This window comes from Mus musculus, chromosome 2 (assembly GCF_000001635.26).
Source record: "Mus musculus strain C57BL/6J chromosome 2, GRCm38.p6 C57BL/6J".
NCBI classification, from domain to species: domain Eukaryota; kingdom Metazoa; phylum Chordata; class Mammalia; order Rodentia; family Muridae; genus Mus; species Mus musculus.
Genome location: NC_000068.7, coordinates 177,459,779 through 177,479,416, shown reverse-complemented (window position 1 = coordinate 177,479,416; position 19,638 = coordinate 177,459,779). Strand labels below are relative to the sequence as shown.

At 41.5% G+C, this 19,638-nt stretch overlaps 1 protein-coding gene and 1 pseudogene across 1 annotated transcript; both read right to left on the bottom strand.

The window, feature by feature from the left end:
- Positions 1 to 222: 222 nt before the first annotated feature.
- Zfp970 (zinc finger protein 970) lies at positions 223 to 14,675 on the bottom strand. Its single transcript, NM_001177568.1, has 4 exons — positions 14,569 to 14,675; positions 6,005 to 6,131; positions 5,739 to 5,799; positions 223 to 4,591 (listed from the first exon to the last, which is right to left on the bottom strand). Exons 1-4 carry the CDS (start codon positions 14,569 to 14,571, stop codon positions 3,214 to 3,216), a joined length of 1,569 nt encoding a protein of 522 aa, NP_001171039.1. The 5' UTR covers positions 14,572 to 14,675; the 3' UTR covers positions 223 to 3,213.
- On the bottom strand, positions 18,532 to 19,220 carry Gm14414 (predicted gene 14414; annotated as a pseudogene).

The window sequence follows — 19,638 nt, the reverse complement described above, 5'->3', positions numbered from 1 at the left end:
CCCCAACTGAAGCTCCTTTCTTTGTGATAACTCCAGCTTGTGTCAAGTTGACACCAAACTTGTCAGTACAATTGACCCCTTGTCAACTTGACCTACAAATACATCACTAGTAAGCCTCAACCCTTAGTTTCTTATTCATCCCCAAGATCTAAACAACTTTAAATGTCCCTATCTTAGCTAGGGTTTTACTGCTGTGAACAGATACCATGACCAAGGCAAGTCTTATAAAAAACAACATTTAATTGGGGCTGGCTTACAGGTTCAGAGGTTCAGTCCATTTTCAAGGTGGGAGCATGGCAGTATCCAGGCAGGCATGGAGCAGGAGGAGCTGAGAGTTCTATGTCTTCATCCAAAGGCTGCTAGTGGAAGACTGACATCCAGGCAACTAGGGTGAGGATCTTATACCCACACCCACAGTGACACACCCATTCCAACCAGGTCACACCTATTGCACCAAGGCTACACCTTCAGATGGTGCCACTCCCTGGTCCAAGGATATACAAACCATCACAGTCCCATAGTCTTTACATATTAAAAGTTCAATCCTTTTAAAATATTCAATATCCTTTAAAATCCAAACTCTTTTACAATTAAAAGTCTCTTAACTGTGGAATCCACTAAAATATTTTCTTCCTTCAAAGGGAAAAATATGAGGGCACAGTCACAATCAAAAGAAAAATTAAATTCCAACTGTCCAACGTCTGGGATCCAATTCATGATCTTCTGGGCTCCTCCAAGGGCTTGGGTCACTTCTCCAGCCCTGTCCTTTGTAGCACACAGCTTGTCCTCTAGGCTCCAGATGCCTATACTTTACTGCTGCTGCTGTTCTTGGTCATTCATGGTCCTGGCTTCTCCAAACACTGCATGACACCACAGTCCTGGGTCATCAATTGCATCTGAGGCTGCACCTTCACCAATGGCCTTCCATGGCCTCTCATAGTGCTGAGCCTCAGCTGCTCTGTCTGATCCCTTCATGCCAGCAAAACCAGTACCACCTGGGTAACTCTTACACGTTACCAAGTCCAGCCATAGCACAAGGTAAACCTTGGCTATCTCTAGAACACAGCCTCTGTGCTCTCCGCAAACACTTCCGAGAAGATGTCACCCCAATGATGCTGGTCTCTTCTTAATTACTGCTAATTTCTTAGCTCCAGCTAACCAGCATCAATAGTCCCAGTAATGCCAAGTTTTCACTCTAGTAGTTCTGGTATCTTGTTAATCACAGCTGATTCTTCAGCCCTAGCTAGTTAGAACCACAGAATCAACACAATCCAAAATAGCAATGGCCCTGAAAAGAGTCTTTAATTTTCCCTCTGAAATTTCACAAGCCAGGCCTCCATCTTCTGCACTGTTCTCAACATTATCTTCCAAGCTCCTACACAACATCCCACAGAGTTCTTAAAACTGAATGTGTCCTTTGGCCCAAAGTTCCAAAGTCCTTCCACAGTCCTCCCAAAACATGGTCAGGTTGTCACAGGAATACCCACTCCTCATACCAATTTGTCTTAGTCAGGGTTTCTATTCCTTCACAAACATGATGAGCAAGAAGCAGAGGGGAGGAAAGGGTTCCTTCAGCTTACACTTTCCAAATTGCTGTTGATCACCAAAGGATGTCAGGACTGTAACTCAAGCAATACAGTAAGAAACACCCCTGTATCCTCTTGAATTCTTTGTATGATTATTTTCATGATGATGAAGAATTAGAAATGTTTAAAGGCTTCCCCATATTGAATGCATTCATAGGGTTTCTCGTTCATAATGATGAAGATTTGAGAATCTGAAAAGGTTTCACCATATTATATTCCTAAATTTTTTGGCAGTATGGATTGTTTCATTGTGAAGACTCTAGAAATATTCAAAAAGCTTCACCATATTAACTACTCTCACAGGATTTTGTCTACATTATGATTTCTTTTGTGTCATTGAATATGATTGACAAGTGAAGGCAATACCACATGGCTTGCAGACATAGGGTTTCTCACCTCTATGTCTTCTTTTATGTATTTGAAGATTTTAATGTACAAGGCTTTGTACCTTTAATAACTTTCATAGGGTTTCTCTCAAGTGTGTCTTCCTTTATTTACTTAGAGAATACTGTGACTTATAAAACATTTACCACATTGCTTATATTCATAGGGTTTCTATCCAGTGTGTATACTTTTGTGTTAGGAGATGACTCTTTATAACTGCTTTACCTAATTAGTGATATTCAGAGGATTTTTCTCCACTACATGTTCTTTATGGATTTGAAGATGATTGTGATGTAGAAGGGTTTCAGGACATTCCTGATATTCATAGGGTTTCTCGCCAGTACGTGTTTCCTTATATATTTTGAGGCCACTCTTTTGTGAAAAAAGGTGTAAAAGCACATTGCTAACATTCAAAAATCTCTCTCCTATACGTGTTCTTTTATGATTTTGTTGATGACTGCTTTTTGAAAAAGTTTAACCACATTGGTTAAAGTCAAAGCATTTCTCTCAAGTATATATTCTTTTATGTATGTAAAGACTATTGGTTTTTGAAAAAGCTTTACCATGTTGGTTACATTTAAAAGGTTCCTCTCTGGTATGTGTTCATTTATATACGTGGAGATCAATGCTTGCTGCAAAGACTTTATAACATTAGATGCCTTCATAGGCTTTCTCTTCTGTATGATCTTTTGTCTTTGGAGGTCACTCCTTCCTGCAAAGGCTTTACCACATTGGTTAAATACATAGGGTTTTTCAGCTGTATGTATTCGATGATATTCAAGACCACTGCTTCCTGCAAAGGGTTTACTACCTTGGTTCCATTCATGGGGTGTTTCTCCTGTATGTGTTCTTTTATGACATTGGAGACCACTGCTTCCTGCAAAGGCTTAACCACACTAGTTACATTCATAGGGTCTCTCTCCTGTACGTGTTCGCTTATATATCTGGAGAGTACTGATTTCTGCAAAGCTTTACCACATTGTTTACATTCATAGGGTTTATCTCCTGTATGTCTTCGCTTATGTATTTGAAGGTCACCACTTCTTATAAAAACTTTACCACATTGCTTACATTCACAGGGTTTCTCTCATGTATGTGTTCGCTTATGTATTAGAAGGTCACCACTTCTTTTAAAAGCTTTACCACATTGGTTACATTCGTAGGGTTTCTCTCCTGTATGTGTTCGCTTATGTATTCGGAGATGACTGCTTCCTGCAAAGGCTTTACCACATTGTTTACATTCTTAGGGTTTCTCTCCTGTATGTGTTCGCTTATGTATTTGGAGAGTACTGCTATGTGCAAAGGCTTTACCACATTGTTTACATTCATAGGGTTTCTCTCCTGTATGTGTTCGCTTATGTATTTGGAGAGTACTTCTATGTGCAAAGGCTTTACCACATTGTTTACATTCATAGGGTTTCTCTCCTGTATGTGTTCGTTCATGTATTTGGAGAGTACTTCTATGTGCAAAGGCTTTACCACATTGTTTACATTCATAGGGTTTCTCTCCTGTATGTGTTCGTTCATGTATTCGGAGAGCAATGCATTGTACAAAGGCTTTACCACATTGGTTACATTCAAAGGGTTTCTCTCCTGTATGTGTTCGCTCATGTCCTTGGAGAGTACCACTTTGTGCAAAGGCTTTACCACATTGTTTACATTCATAGGGTTTCTCTCCTGTATGTGTTCGTTCATGTATTCGGAGAGCAATGCATCGTACAAAGGCTTTACCACATTGGTTACATTCAAAGGGTTTCTCTCCTGTATGTGTTCGCTCATGTTCTTGGAGAGTACCACTTTGTGCAAAGGCTTTACCACATTGTTTACATTCATAGGGTTTCTCTCCTGTATGTGTTCGCTTATGTATTTGGAGTTCTCCCCTTTTTACAAAAGCTTTATCACACTGTTTACATTCATAGGGTTTCTCTCCTGTATGTGTTCGCTTATGTATTTGGAGAGTACTGCTATGTGCAAAGGCTTTACCACATTGCTTACATTCATAGGGTTTCTCTGCTGTATGTGTTCGCTTATGGATTTGGAGAGGACCGCTTTGTGCAAAGGCTTTACCACATTGCTTACATTCATAGGGTTTCTCTCCTGTATGTGTGTGCTTATGGGTTTGGAGAGTACTGCTTCGTGCAAAGGCTTTACCACATTGTTTACATTCATAGGGTTTCTCTCCTGTATGTGTTCGCTTATGGATTCCGAGATGACTGCTTCGTGTAAAGGCTTTACCACATTGGTTACATTCATAGGGTTTCTCTCCTGTATGTATTCGTTTATGTATTTGGAGGTCACTCCTTTTTGCAAAGGCTTTAACACAGTGGTTACATTCATATGGTTCGTCTCCTGTATGTTTTCGCTTATGGATTTGGAGAGTACTGCTTTCTGCAAAGGCTTTACCACAGTGGTTACATTCATAGGGTTTCTCTCCTGTATGTGTTCGTTTAAGTCTTTGGAGGACACTCCTTGTTCCAAAGTCTTTACCACATTGGTTACACTCATAGTGTTTCTCTCCATTGTGTATTCTTACATGCCTTTGACTATGACTCTGACATGCAAAGGCTTTACCACATTGAATAAACTCAGAGTGTTGCTCTGCAGAAGAACGTCTTTCATACCTGCAAATACAATTGGCACATGTGAAATTGTTCTCACATTGATTATACTGGTGAGTCTTTTTATCTGTATGAATTCTTTTAAAAATTGGCTTCATTCAAAAGAGCAATCTAATGTTAATGTAATATGCCTTTGTTTGCATTCAAAGGTGTTCTCCTCATTATGGATTGTTTTACATCTTTGAGGATACATGAAATGGGAACAGTATTGATTATCTGGCTCACATTTATAGCATACTTTTTGTATAAAAGGTTATTCACATATTTGAAAAAAAAAGGAAGAACTCAAAGTCTTTGCACACTGATTGCATTCACAAATTTTGTTATCATGACAGTAATACTACATTTGGAACGTGAACAAATGCAAACAGAATATAATTTCTACTACCCTAATTCTCATTATGATTTTCAGCAGTTTGAGTTGGTAAACGTCCCCAAAAATGTTGGGAAACTAAGTACTTATAAACTTACAGCACATTTAGAATGTCACTCAAAGTATGTTATACTGCATATCCTCTTGTTGTTCTGAAAAAGTGAAAGGTATGTGGCATCTTTCAATACCCCTATGCTCAATGTATCCATAGTAACATATGACAACCATATTAAAAGAGAATAACAAGTGTAAAGGTTCCATATTACATTCACACACGTGACTTTTTTCCTCATAGAGATGTAGTATAGCGATTAAGGTTTTTCCACCAAACCATTTTTGAATCTTATGAACTGTCCATCTCACTAAATTTAGCAATGATATTACAAGTATATCATTGAGCTCAGATATACTATGGATTATTTGCTTATTACTAGGTTTTAGACATATACTTGTCACCTAATCACTGTGTGTTCCTTTTGCAATAGCTAAGCGATATGAGACTGAAGACACTCGCACTTGTACAGCATGGCTCTACTAGGCTTGATTTAAACAGTAACATACCTGTTAAGCCATTATTTCTCTGTCTTTGAACTAATGGAAAGTCTTGCAAACAATAATTACATATCTGCCATAGACATATATGATTTTATGAAATTCAATAAACATCCATAACTGAAAGCAGTGCTTATTGTACCCTATTGGTTTTCTTTACTACTTGTAGCACACGTTAAACTTTCTTCATAGGCATTTTCTCATCAGCTTGCAGAGGAAAATTACCTTCCATGACTTCTAGAAGTTTGGAAATGGTCTTCAATTGTATGTTCTTCCCAACTGTAACCTAAACACAGTACCAGAGAAAGTATGTTACATTATTGGCAATTAGGCAACATTTAAGTTACTAACTCCATTGAACTTTAAAACCATGAGTGATTTATTCACCATATTCTTCCTCATTCTCAATTAAAATTACAAAAACAAAAAACAATAACAAAGAAACAGTTGTGCATACATGTTATAAAGTAAAAAAAAAAATCCAATATTACCTATAGCTGTGAGATTCCTATAGGTCTCTACCATCACACCTTTGTAGAGACTCTTCTGAGAAGCATCCAGCAAAGCCCACTCTTCCTGAGTGAAGTTCACATGCACGTCATCATAGGTGACTAAATCCTGTAGGATTTGATAAGTGTGTACAAAACAAAATATACAGACAACAGTGTAAAGGTTTATTTCAAAATGAATATTCGCTGACTGCCCTGCCTACCCACATAGTACTTTTTATCCAGTCTTTCACAGTTGGACAACAAAAACTTAAGTAAATAAATGATCTCTGGGAACCTGATGCCTTAGTTTTAAGATGTTCTGTATGGAACCATGTAGAATGCTGGTAGACATTATTGTTATTGAGATCAAATATGCAAGAGTTCCCTTAAAACTGCAGTTTACTCTCACCTATCCATGTCACAAGAGACCATTTCCATCTCCCCTTCCCTTCTTGTCACATGTTTCCTTCCCTTCTTAGCCCCCAAGTATGGACAGACACCCCCTTCTCAACCATAGCCAATTCTCCCAAAGACCAAGCAGTCTGTCTAAAGAACAAGCCCACTATCTGTTTTCCTAGACAGGACAGTCTCATAGTAGGCCACAGAACTGCCACACAATATCAGGGAAAGCTTCCTCTGCCCATTTCCATGTGACCAATTTTCAACTTTTCTTCAATAACTAAGGCAACTACACCAGGAACAATGTGAACCTGACTAATATTACCTGTGCTAATGAAAGACCCCCGAAGGGAGACCCTCACTCAAGCCTCGGGACAGCCGCGGACCCAAGAAGACACTGAGACCGAACTCAAAATGTTGAAGGCAAGATTTAATAAAGCAACAGCAAGAAAGCACATAGACCAGAGCTCTGGGGTCGAAACTCATACACCTAGTGGTGTAGAGGAGAATCGACGAGGAGCCAAATTTTTCACAGGCTTATACAGGAAAAACTCAAGGGGGGAGAGCGGGGCAGGGAAAGTACAAGTTTACATAACTAAGGGGTTCTGCCAAGGGACAAGGGCTTCTGCCAAGGGATTCTACGTAACTAAGGGGTCATGTCCTATTATTTGGCAATGTACCCGGTTCATTCTGAGGTTGTTCCAGGAGGCCCTTATCTCAAAAATGTTCTTGGAACAGTCTTTAGTTGGGAGGGTTCGAACTCTAGGGTGAGGAGTTCAGGAATGCATTCTGGGGTGAAGAGTTCAGGAGTGTTCTGGGAACACTCTCTAGATGGGAGGGGTCGGGCTCTGGAGTGAGGAAGAGTTCAGTGATTTTGTATTCTTCACTAGTATGTGTATAGAAATAAAATAAAATCATATTTCCTGACTCCAATAAAAGTAACTCAAAGTCACCCCTAAACTGTTATAAATCTGACCCTACAGTTACTACTGATCTGTCTTCTAAACAGAGAGGCCCCATGCTCCAGAGTTCTCTCTGTCATTGTAGATGATCAGAAAGTTGAGCTATTGCTCTATAGCTGTTCATGACCCTTTGTACTTTCAGGCTAAACCAGGCCCTGGGAGCCCATATACAAAACAATGCTGAATGATAACTTAATGTCTGCTTCCTGCCATATGCATTATGCTCCAATCTGTCCTATCCACCCACCCAGCACCATCAACACCTGAGAAACTTCTGCATGTCAGAAGCTCCTTTTGTAACAAGAATTGAAGTTCTGTGAATCATGCCATTTTGACAACAGGGAATAGAAAGATAAAAGGAATCTAATCAAATATTTCTGAAGGATGATCGCTGACAGCTCTTTACTACTACCTTCTAAACTATTTATAAAACTAGTCACACAAAACTGAATACAGAAGGGTCAAGAATTCTAGAAATCAAACCATTACTTTTCCAATGTTGTCCTATGGCACACCAAAGGCAATGCCTGTATATGCACACTGCAGAGTGACATTTAAGTTCCATACCTTGCCACTCCCAGGGCTACCGAGCCACCCCCACCCCTGTAAATCCACACTCAGGAAGAGTCAAAGGACAAGGGCCTCTGTTATGATCACCACATGGACCAACAGAACCACACTATGACCCACAGTCCATTTAGAACCAGCAGATCGGACTCAAATAGCTCTGCAGACTTGCTTCTCCTGTACCATCAATGGAGATTACTATAATAACCAGGGGATGGCTTGTGGTCTTCCAGGCAGCTTATAACACATGCATCTGAGGAGAATCCTGTAGAGAATCTGCAAGCTACCTTCCCCTAGTGTTCCTGATTGTTAGTCCTGCCCATAGTCCCTCATTAGCATGGAAAAGTCAGCTGGGCCTCAGGGCAACAGCAGCTCCTTCCACTGTGGGATCACAGAGCAAAAGATTTAGACAGCTAAAACCTTCCAAGCTAGGCTGTTACACCCTACATGCAGACATAGCCCTAGTCTGGAAAATTTACATTTATAAGAATGTTCTAGTCCTGGAGACCAAGTAATTTCCATTTAAAGGCCCAAGGTCCTTTCTTTATATATTCAATTATGCATGCAATACCCACTACAGCCACCTCTACTTCTTACTGGGGAAGTCCTGCAGCCAACCTGCAATCAAATTCATACATTGACAATAATTTAAAAGTGAATGTGACTATGACTTTTAAAACTAGAAGCAGTTATTGGGCGAGAAAAAGGAAGAAAAAGAAGAAATAAAATGTAAGGACATCACTGCTCCTAGGTATGGTGGAGGAGAAAGTATATTATACACAAAAGAGTGAACATAGCCAGACCCAATTATACCTGGGATAGTATAGAGTAGACATGACCTGGGACCTTGTGGAGAGAGGAAGGAGGGCAGAAGCAAGAGCCAGATCAAGATGATTAATGATAGATGAAAAGCCCAGTTCCTAAATGATTGGATTGCATAAGGAATGGCAGCTGGGAGATTGGCAGTCCTACTGCTGGGGTAGATGGCGAGGTATGCCAGCAATATGGTGTCACAACGAGGGCCTGTGATCTCATTTGACATTGCCCTAATCTGAAAAATGCCCGAAGATGACCAGTATGGAATTTAACTGATTGTGCAAAATTGATTACTTGACTCCTCATGGTGAATGTCAACTACTGCCAAAGCAGAAAGGCCTCACCTACCTTATTCCTCCTCCTTTTCTGTGCTGCAAGTATACCAGCTTCAAAGTTGGTCAGTGAACTCAACCTTATACCTGTCCCTCTTTATTTGTAATCACCTAATTTGTAACCCTGTAACCCAGGGAGGTTAGACAACACTCATTCCCTGGTGTCTTTTGTCTCACTGATCAGTCAGTACCCAGCCTGAAAGCAGTTGTAGGACTGTTTTCCAAGCCCTGGGCAGCAGAGGCTGGATTTAGGAGTTCAAAGCAAGTCTTAACTACATGGCATAAAGAAAGTAGGAGCTACAGGAGATGTTGCTCTAAACAGACAGATATGAAATCTCTTTAAAAACAGGAATGAAATTCTTAATTTTGGGGCAATATTGGAGAACAGAAACACTTAAGAGATCACCCATGGATAGTGAAAATGAAATTTAAAATCTAATACCAAAAATGAACTTTTTAAAAAGAAAAAAATAAATGAAAAAATATATTACTGTACTGATTTGAAAAAGATCATGCCCTTCCTGGTAGAAGGAATGGCAATAATAAGATAGTGTTTGACCTTGCCCCTATGATCTTTGTTAACTACTGAGATCTATAATGTGACACACACAGCTACAGCTAATGGCATGTGTTTATATTTCTGAGATCACTTAAATATGTCACCAAGGTTTGCACATATCTCATAATACAGATCATAAAATGGGAATTCATCACTCACTGGCTCAAGCTAACCTGCCCAAAATAAACACCCACCAATCTAGTTTTACTAATAACCATTCTCTGTTGTAAACTTCTCTCTCAATTTATTATTTGATTTTTTGTGTGAACTTGTAGTGTACTCAGTAACATGTGATCAGGTATTCTGAAAGATTTATAAGTACAGAGGACAAGGAGATATGGAAAAGAGAAAGGAGAAGTTTTTTTGCCCTTCCCCACTTAGGATCTTTTCGCTTTTCCTCTTAGATAGCTTTCATAGGTAACTTTTGACAACTTAGTAAAAACTCCATAACCATTTCTTTGAGTGTCTCATTTTCTTCCTGTGACTTCTGACCTGCAGGCTAAAAGTTAGAGACCAGCAGTTCCTTCTGAGATAGAGCAAAGGCCACACTGCTTAATCCTCTGCTGTTAGGCTACAGGTGTTAATCAACGAAGCCATCAGTCTTCTACCCTCAGAAAGAGCAAGGAAGGTTTTAGGCTCAGGTGCTCAAAGCAAGGCTTAACTACATGGCATAAGGAAAGCCTGAGCTACCGATGTTGCTGTAAACAGAAAGATATGTAATCTCTTTAAAAATAGGAATTAAATTATTGATTTCTGGGAAATATTGGAGAATAGGAAGAAGTAAGAGGTCAGAGCACCTATACATAAAGAAAATAAAAATTTAAAAAATAATACCAAATATTGGCTTTTTAAAAAGATAAATATAATTGAAAACTATGTCACTATACTGATTTGAAAAAGATCAGGCCTATCTTGGTAGAAGGAAAGGCATTTATGAGATAGTGTTTGACCTTGTCCCTAAGTGCTTTGTTAACTACTAAGATCTATAATCTAACACACACAGCTACAGAGAATGGCATGTGTTTTACATTTCTGAGCTCAATTAAATATGTCAACAAGGATTGCACAAATCTACATAATACAGATCCTAAAATGGGAATTCATTACACACTGGCTCAAGCTAACCTGATCAAATAAAACACCCTTCAATCTAGGTTTACTAAATTACATCCATACATGGATACAGTCTGTAAAATTACAAAATCATTCTCAGTCCCTGAATCAGGTCCTTCTCCATAACAGTGACCCCTGCAGCATACTCCCTTTTCCTTTGGTCTGTGACCTAGCTCTTCTCAGCACTCTTTTACCTGACAGTGTACACAGTAAGCTGTTCCTCTGGTTCTCATCCTGCCAAGTATATTTCTCCACACAAGCCCTTGACACAAAGGTTTTGACAAGATGCAGTCTTATAATAAAGTTACTCAGAGGCCACAGCTGGGACCAAAAGGAGAGAGTAGGTCCACAAAGGACCTCACAGATGTCCCCATCTGTCTGGCTGATGCTGACAATCCAGCCTCTGGGAAGAGATATTACACAAGCATCCTTTGCTAAGATGCTTGCTCCTCCTCTTTGTGGGAGATGACATTGCACTTACCATGTCTGAAGTTCTAAGTTTGCCTGAGCTAACCTCACAGCAACCTGCAAAAATAATAAGAACTGATTCCACAGAAACACTGAGATCAGCTGAGTTACACAGAGGAACATGCAGGCTTAGTACCTGGAAGAGTCACCTCCTCTTCTGACTGGCAGCTCCATGTGGAGGCTCTAATTCCCTATTGAGTCTTGAGTGAAGTGAACACCAGGCTTAGGGTTAGAGTGTACTGTAGAGATGCAGCCGAGTGGTTCCAGTCTGGGCCAATCCTTTTCCAGATCTGCAGATTTGCAGTTCAGTAGCACCAGTGTGTCTCCTCCAATAGTCTGTTCTCTCGCAAGCCCTTGGGAGAGGCTAAGATTCCTGATCCTTGCTGCCTAAGTGCCTGCCTCTCCCCTTTCTGGGCAGTGCCCCTGGGTTCACTGCTTTGAAAGTTTGGAGCTTGCCTGAGCTCCAATTCCAGCGCTCAGGAGGCAATTCCCCTTCTTCCTCCTGGAATCAAGGTGGATAGCTTACATTCCCCATCAATCAGCTGAAATTGGAGTTACCAAACTGTCCACAGGTGGTCAGTGCCCGAATATTAGTAACTGAAGAGAGATTTTAGGACATAAGATTTTGTGTTGTGGCTTCAGGCTGGGTCCAGGTAAACTGCAAGTACTTTCACCCAATGGCTATGAGCGAAGGCTCAGAGCAATTAGGACACATGTCAGACACTGTGGAGCACTCTTCTTAATCAGCACATTGTCCTCAGTGGGTTGTCAAAACAAACATAATAACAACAAACCCACACCTATATTGGAAAAATATATCACTGTACTGATATGAAAAAGATCAGGCCTTTCTTAGTAGAAGGAATGATATTAATAAGATAGTGTTTGACCTTGCCCCATGTGCTTTGTTAACTACTGAGATCTATAATGTGACACACACAGCTACAGCTAATAGCATGTGTTTTACATTTCTGATACATTATATCTATATAGTACAGATCCTAAAAGAGAAATTCATTATCACTGGCTCAAGCTAACCTGCACAAATTAAGCACCCACCAATCTAGTTTTATTTAATCACATGCATTATTTAATACATTTAGTGAAATTACAAAAGTATTCATCCTGCCTGACTCTCATCCTTCACTAGAATGGTGACACCTGGAGCAGATTCCCTTAAGCTTTTGTCTATAATCTAGCCATCTCCTGCCCTACTTCACCTGACAGAGATAACAGTAAACCATTGCTTCTGTTCTCTACTGAAGGTAGAAGAAATGAACAGTTCATTATATGACTCAAATGAGCTATTATAAAACACTATTTTGCTACATTCTTTAACTCAAGAATTTAGGAATTTCTATCAAGAGGAAAGCAAGGTCATTGCTCTGGGGAGTAGCAGACCAGGATCAAGGCTACCTAAGTCAACATAGCTTGTCTTAGAAACATCTCTATGAGGGGAAGACGAGACAGCTCTCCCAGAATTAACATGTCATCCCAGAAAGAAATCGCTCCATATACAACTAAAATATTAATTGGGAAAAATTTCTTAATGACAGCAATGGATTCAGCTCTGGCTAATACTCAAACACCAGTGAGCCAAAAACAGGTTTTGGATTCCACATATGCTCTCATCCATAAGTTTCTTTCCTGTTCAGTCCCCAGGTTATTTTGAACAATTTAAATATGGACTAGAGATTACAAATCCTACTTGAGACAGCTAGGAGATTTGCACAACAAAGATACCCAGAATCATTTATTAAGTGCCTCAGAGCCCTGAAATAGCAAGCCATTTTCCTGTGATGGGTTTCTGAGTTGGAGTTCCCAGGAGATGAGGAAAATAGCAAAAGTAGAAGTAGAATTTACAACAGCTGCAGTGGGAAGAGCATACACAAGCTATGTCTTATGCCAAGTAAACTTTTTAAGAGTAGCATCTTGTATCCTACTTACAGGGATAAGTGGAAAGAAATGGAGACCTCTATGAAGTCTGCAGAAACTAGCATACACTGGGAAAAACTCAGGAGAAGTCTAATAAAACAACCCTGCACAAGGGAACTGCCAAGTATCTGAAGAAAAACATTACTGACCAAGCCCCAAGTGGACTTGGGGACCCTACTCAGTGCAGGGAGGGACAGAATTATGGCATAGCACAGCAGAGAGGGAGGTGGAGTTGACTGGCACAGCAGAAGCAGGTTTGCAACTTCCCCTCCTTGCCTGCATTTTTTTGTATTTGCTGGAACCCTCGCACCAAGGCTGGCCAGAAATTTCTGTGGAAAACCTTTGGTACCCAGGCCCATATGATACTAGGGCTACTGAGCTTCCCACACCCCCATTAATCCACACTCAGGAAGGGTCAAAGGACAAGGGCCTCTGCTATGATCACCACATGGACCAACAGAACCACGGTCCTTGGTACCAGCAGATCTGACTCTAACAGCTCTGCAAACTTGCTCCTTCTGGCCTGGCAAAGGAGACACTTTACAATCACCATGACATGGCTTTTGGCCTTCTTCACAGTTTGCAACAGATGGCTCTGAAGAGACTCCCATAAAGAACCCCAAGCTACCTTCCACTAGGGTTCCTGATAGAGAGGCATGGACAGAGTCTCTCATTAGCCTTGAAAACACAGCTGGGACTCAGACAACAGCAGCTCCTCCACTGTAAGATCACAGAGCAAATGATTCAGACAGCTGAAGCTTTCCTGGCTCAGCAATTCTGCCACAGTTGCAGACAGAGCCCTAGTCTGGGAAATTTAAATTCGATAGACTATTCCAGACTCCCAGAGCACTTATTTTCCCTTTTAAAGTCACAGAGTCTTTCTTTGCAATTAAAGAACATTATTAAATTATACAGGCAATGTCCAGTGCAGCCATCTCTGCTTCATACTTGGGAAGCCCTGCAGCCAAACTGCAATCAATTCACACAGTAACAAAAATTAAAAAGAAAACCTCCCGCCAGAAGGCCATCCTGTACTCCAGCCCCGGACCTGACCAAGGACTCTTGCTAGCTTGGGAAGCATTCAGCGACCCCTCTCCCCGACTTCTCCTCCTTTTGGCCCCGAAGCCAGTGCCACCCCGGGGACCCCATTCTGTCCTAAGCTCTTCCGGGGTATCCAGCGTGGGATGCTGGAGACTGGGAACCTGGTGCCTAGAGCTGCCCTTTTCCACCACCCACCGAGTTGGGTCCGTGCCTTCCCATGGCCAGACAGCCACCCCGGGCCATGTGGAAAGCGTCCTGCAGTCCTCCCGCTCCTGCCTGCCCAGAGCACTGGAACTCTGGCTGGAAGTGAGCTCTCCCACTCTCCTCTTTTCCCCACATCGAAGGCACCGCAGGAGATGTCCTGGCACTTACCATGTTTGGAGTTCTGAGCTTGACTAACCTTCTCTCACAACACCCAGTAGAGTCACGCAGAACACATCACACAGAAACTCTCATGACTGCTGAGTTACAGAAAGGAGCTTGCAAGCTTGACCTGGAAGAGCCGCCTCCTCTTCTGACTGGCAGGTCCATGTGGAGGTTCTGATTGGCTATTGAGTCTTGAGTGACATGAGCACCACCCTTAGGGTTAGAGTGTGTTAAAGAGACACAGCATAGAGGTTCCAGCTTTGGCCAAAAGTTTTCCAGATCTGTAGATTTGAAGTTCATTAGCACAAGAACCTCTCGTCCAATTGCTTACCGGTCTGTCCTCCCATCAAGCCCCTGGGAGAACGTAAGACTTCACATCCCTGCTATTCAACTGCCTGCTTCTACCCCCTTGTGGGCAGTAACTCTATGCTTCCCTGCTTTGCAAATTTGGAGCTTGCTTGAGCTCCAATCACAGCACTCAGAAGTTATTTCCACTTCTTCCTCCTGGATTCAAGTTGGATGGCTCTCACAGTCAATAAATCAGATTAGCTTCAAAAGATTTTGCAATGCCTTTCTTCAAGTGTGGGAGCATTGAGATTTTACTCAGGGAATCTAGACACATTTACACATAGGTTTGCCTACTCCTATGAATGTCAAGTTAAATCCTTTTCTGAAGATGGTCAAATGTAAAAACTGAGATATTGAAGGGCATTCTTACCTCATAGTCATCCAGAATCATCCATAAATTATAAAAATGTAGGATATAAATGCATCTGGAAAGTACATCTTGTAGTACAGGTCTTAGCTGTAAATCAAGGGACAGCTGAGAACTCATATTTTGAACTCCACGAAAGTGGGAGCTTGCAATATGGGCGTGGTCAGAAGATGTTAAAGCCTGAAAATGCACCCAAGTGTCGCACCTCTTCCAAAAAGGCAGACCTGTGTTGCTTCCCAAACATTTTCACAAACTAGGAAACATGTATTCAAACTTATGAGTCTACGGGAGCCATATTAATTTAACAACCATCTGTCTCCTCAAACGTGAAAACACCTGTTTATCTAACATGACTCTACCATATCCTAAAGAGAGACTATTATGCTTTCAACATACAATGTCACAAAAGAAGCCTTACCAGAAAGAATCAGAGCATATAAACAATAAACAGAACAAACAAGACCAAAATTCAACAGGGAATCCATCAAAATTAATAGTTTCTTGTTCAGCAACTTGAGATTATGATGAAATTGCATAAGTCACAAGGTCATAGGTATTCCCACTCTTTTAGTTCTGTCACCTGAAGCACACACAGCTTTGTTTCCTCAAAGTCACTATCTTCTTTCAGCTTTCCTCAAAGCTGGTGTTTGTATCTCAAATCTATAATGTATAGCACTCTCTTATTTTATTGAAAGTAGGTTAGTGGGCTACAGGGATCATTCAGTTGTTGTTAAGAGCACTGCTCAAACCCATTTCACTTCCTAGCACTCAAATGGGAGTTCACTCATCTGTAGCTACACTTCTATGAAAATACTTGAGTATAAGCTGGTACGTGGCAATGACTTGGATGGTTACATAAGTGGTACATTTGCTCTAAATCCTGACATCTACATTTAAGATTAATGATATCAAAGTGTACCTCTGTTGCCAAGGACCAAGCCTGGGCTTGGAGAGTGGTAGAGAGAGAAGGGGTATCTGGGAGCATGAAAACAAAGGACTGGTAGTCAAGTCCTGTGACCAAGCTGTCAGTCTATGCTCTGCAGGAGACAGCTTCCCATCCTCCTTTAGCTGTATTCTGTTTTCTTTCTGATCTGCTTGCTCTGCAGGTCTCCAGACAGCTCTCTGTCTATGTTCTGCTGGAGACTCTTCACCAAGCAGCTATCTCCTGCTATTCTAAAAAATTCACTCAATAGTTCATCTCCTGCATACCATAACCAGAATCTATTATTATAACTCTCAACCCAACCATTTACTCCAGGTTTCCTTTTGATGGTCTTAAAATAGCATCCTGTGTCCGCAGGAACTTAATTCTTATGAGACAGCAAGCACACATTTTCTTTTAAACTTACAAAAGCAGATATCTGCCTGCCTCTGTGAAGCATAAAGGCTAAGCTCAAACTGCCTGGGTGCGACCCAGGCTTGAAATTACCATTTCTACCACACATGAGACTAAATTTGCTCTTTCCCAGGCTGATCCTGAAATCAGTAATCTGTCAGCCTTTCTGACCTGTCTAGCCAGTCCAGGTATTCGAGGGTCTCGAGGGGACCTCCTCCTAAGAACCAAATGGAGGGTAGAGAGGGACGAGGGCCTTGTGCGAATAACTACACGGAAACCGTTCTGGAATGCATCAAAGCCCCCAAATGTATTAGCCAGGCCCGAGGTTTAAATGCACAAGCAAAAGGGGAAGTACAGATACTTATCAGTGGGAGGGTAGGGCAATACAAGCAAAAGGAGAAGTACTTATGTGAGGGGGGCAATAGAAATTCTTTTGGCAGCTACACGGGGAAGCAGGAACTTGGTGGTATCAGGGTGTGGTCAGGACATCGGTGATGACCTAGGGCTGGAACATCCCCTGGTTCTCGGAATCCATGTGTCGGTGGCCTGCTTTTGACCCCTTTTCTTCTCGGGGGAAGAGGCCCAATTCAGAGATCAAGAGTTGTCTTAATAGCTCCCAACATCTCCCCCGTTTTAATATTTTTATAAAGGCATATTGTATAATAAATTTGTAGCCACGTTTTTAACGATCGCCTAAATGTCTGTTTGCTCACTGGGTGATTCTCTAAAACCATGAAGGACCCAAGGACAAGTCATCTATGAGGCTTGAATTAATGGTCCCAGTATGTTGGGTATAACCTGGTCCAGCAAAGGGATTTAGGAACGAAGCAAGCTCCATGGGTAGAGGTAGAGGTCTGATCCCCAGTGTGCAATGTTAGGGGCCATGTACAGGATTGACTCTCATGCCCAGAGATTTTTACCCAGAGTAACCCTGACCTGCTCCTGTGCCATTTTTCTTGGGGGAAGGACCCTAGGGCACTCAACCTTCATGCAATCAGACATGCCTCTCAGAGACTAACAGCTTCCAGACTAATCTCTGTGCAGTACTTAGTCTTACAACTCTCACGGGCGACTGCTTCAAGTTCCAACTTTTCTATGTGTCTAGCCTGGGAGGACTGTTTAGTTTCCAGTGTGGCCAGAACGTATATTACCATGTCGGAAGCACAGACTACGGCAATCTATAAATGATTTGTGGCATGAGACTGATGGCCGAATTTAGGGGGAGGGGAATGATCTTACTTAAGCATTTTATGGAAATTGAGTCCCTCTCCCCGAAATGAGGGTGATGAAGCGGTATCTACGTCTGACTCTTTTCTAGTAACCTGCTTGTTATCGCCAACGTCCAGCCAATGGTAATGAACTGAAACAAATGTACTTGAAAGAGATGAATCAATTTGAGATTTAACAAATCGGGTCAATTTTTGAAATGCCCAAGGACCGAAGGAGATCAATAATAGGAGTCCCAATAGGGGCCCTAAAAGGGAGGGCAACAAGGTCAGGGGGAGGTTGAAAACCAGTTTTAGTAGTCCACCTTTCTCCTAGGCCATTGTAAATACGTGTGTATGGGTGTAACTCAGCTATCTATAGTTCTAAGTATCTACTCCGGTTCCTCTTAGGTCTTAAACTTCCTTCTTTTTAGGTGATAGTAGATTCCTGTGTAAGGCAGTGACCTAGCTTTTATTCAAAGTGATAGTGTAATGCCAGAGGTAATTCTGAATGTCACTGAATAGGCAACTTTCTTTCTGAATTCCAAGCCCATGGTCAGCTCAAGGACTTTCTAGGATGCTATCTTTTGCCTCCAAATTTTTATCTATATAATATGTTGCTCTGACAAAGCTATGGAAATATTTCTATGCTTATCATTAACAAAATGTGCAGTATGTAGCTGCTAATCTAAAGCTGTGGTACCTTTTTTTTTTAGAACAGCAGACACCTTTATTACACTACGAGTTAGGCTCATTTGCCTTTCCGGGCTTTGATCTTCCACAGATAGAACTCCAGCTCCTTGCCTTCGAGCACATAGCCGTCTGCTCTGCCACACTGGCCTGGTCGTGAGGCAATACAGGCTAGAAGCTTGCCCTGCTGGAACTGCTCCTCCAGGAGGCTGCTGATTTTGGCATTCTTTTTCCTTTCGTCGTATTTCTTTTGAATTTTCTTTGATCGTTTTTTGTTTAAAATCTCTTCCTCCTCAGGAGTCAGCTTGGCCCCCTTCTTGCGGCCCAGGGGCAGTGCACAGTGGGACTCGTACCACTGTCGGTACGGTGTGCTGTCAATAAGCACGATGCAGTTCTTCACCAGGGTCTTGGTGCGGACAAGCTCGTTGTTGGATGCATTGTAGACAACATCAATGATCCTTGTTTTGCGAGTACAACACTCAGAGCCCCAGGAAAAGTTCCCCACATCCAATCTCAGGGCACGGTACTTCTTATTGCCTCCTCGAACTCGGACTGTGTGTATGCGGCGAGGGCCAATCTTCGTGTTGGCAGCGGGCCGTCCCAGCTCATACTTTCGCTTCTTGTGGTAGGGTTTTTCGCTTACCCCAGGTCTTTCGGCGTTTGTGCCAGTTGTCCTGAAAGATGCCCAACGCTCGGCGCTGGCTGGAAAGAGTGGTAGATACCTTTTTAAAGTTTGCATTTTCAGATTATTAAACCAAGGATCATTTTCTAACTCTAATAGGTCGCAAAACATAAGCAGGTCTCTTACAAAAACATAACAGTAGATTTCTTATCTAAATTAGGATCTACACAATAAATTGATTGACAAGAATTATAATGAATATAAAAAGACTTGCCAAGATTGGCGATCTTAACTCTTAAAGTTATCTAACAATAAGCATATAGGTAAGGTACACAAACTTTCATAGCTATAAGGAGCTGGCCTGAATGACCAAAAACAGTGTCTCTGACGAAAGCATCTTGTACATTCTCTGTACCAGTCATTTTGCCTCATTAGTCAGCTTTTTTAGTTGTTTTTATTTTAAGTTGGCACCAGGTTGGTACTCCTTGCTGCAGCCCATGGTGGAGAT

Bases quoted from the DNA above. Each gene is read 5' to 3' on its own strand.
- Zfp970 (NM_001177568.1), bottom strand. The intron at 5,800-6,004 runs GTAATATTGGAT...TACTGTGTTTAG, and splicing joins TAGGAATCTCACAGCTATAG to GTTACAGTTGGGAAGAACAT. The intron at 4,592-5,738 runs GTAATTTTCCTC...TTGTATTTGCAG, and splicing joins ACTTCTAGAAGTCATGGAAG to GTATGAAAGACGTTCTTCTG.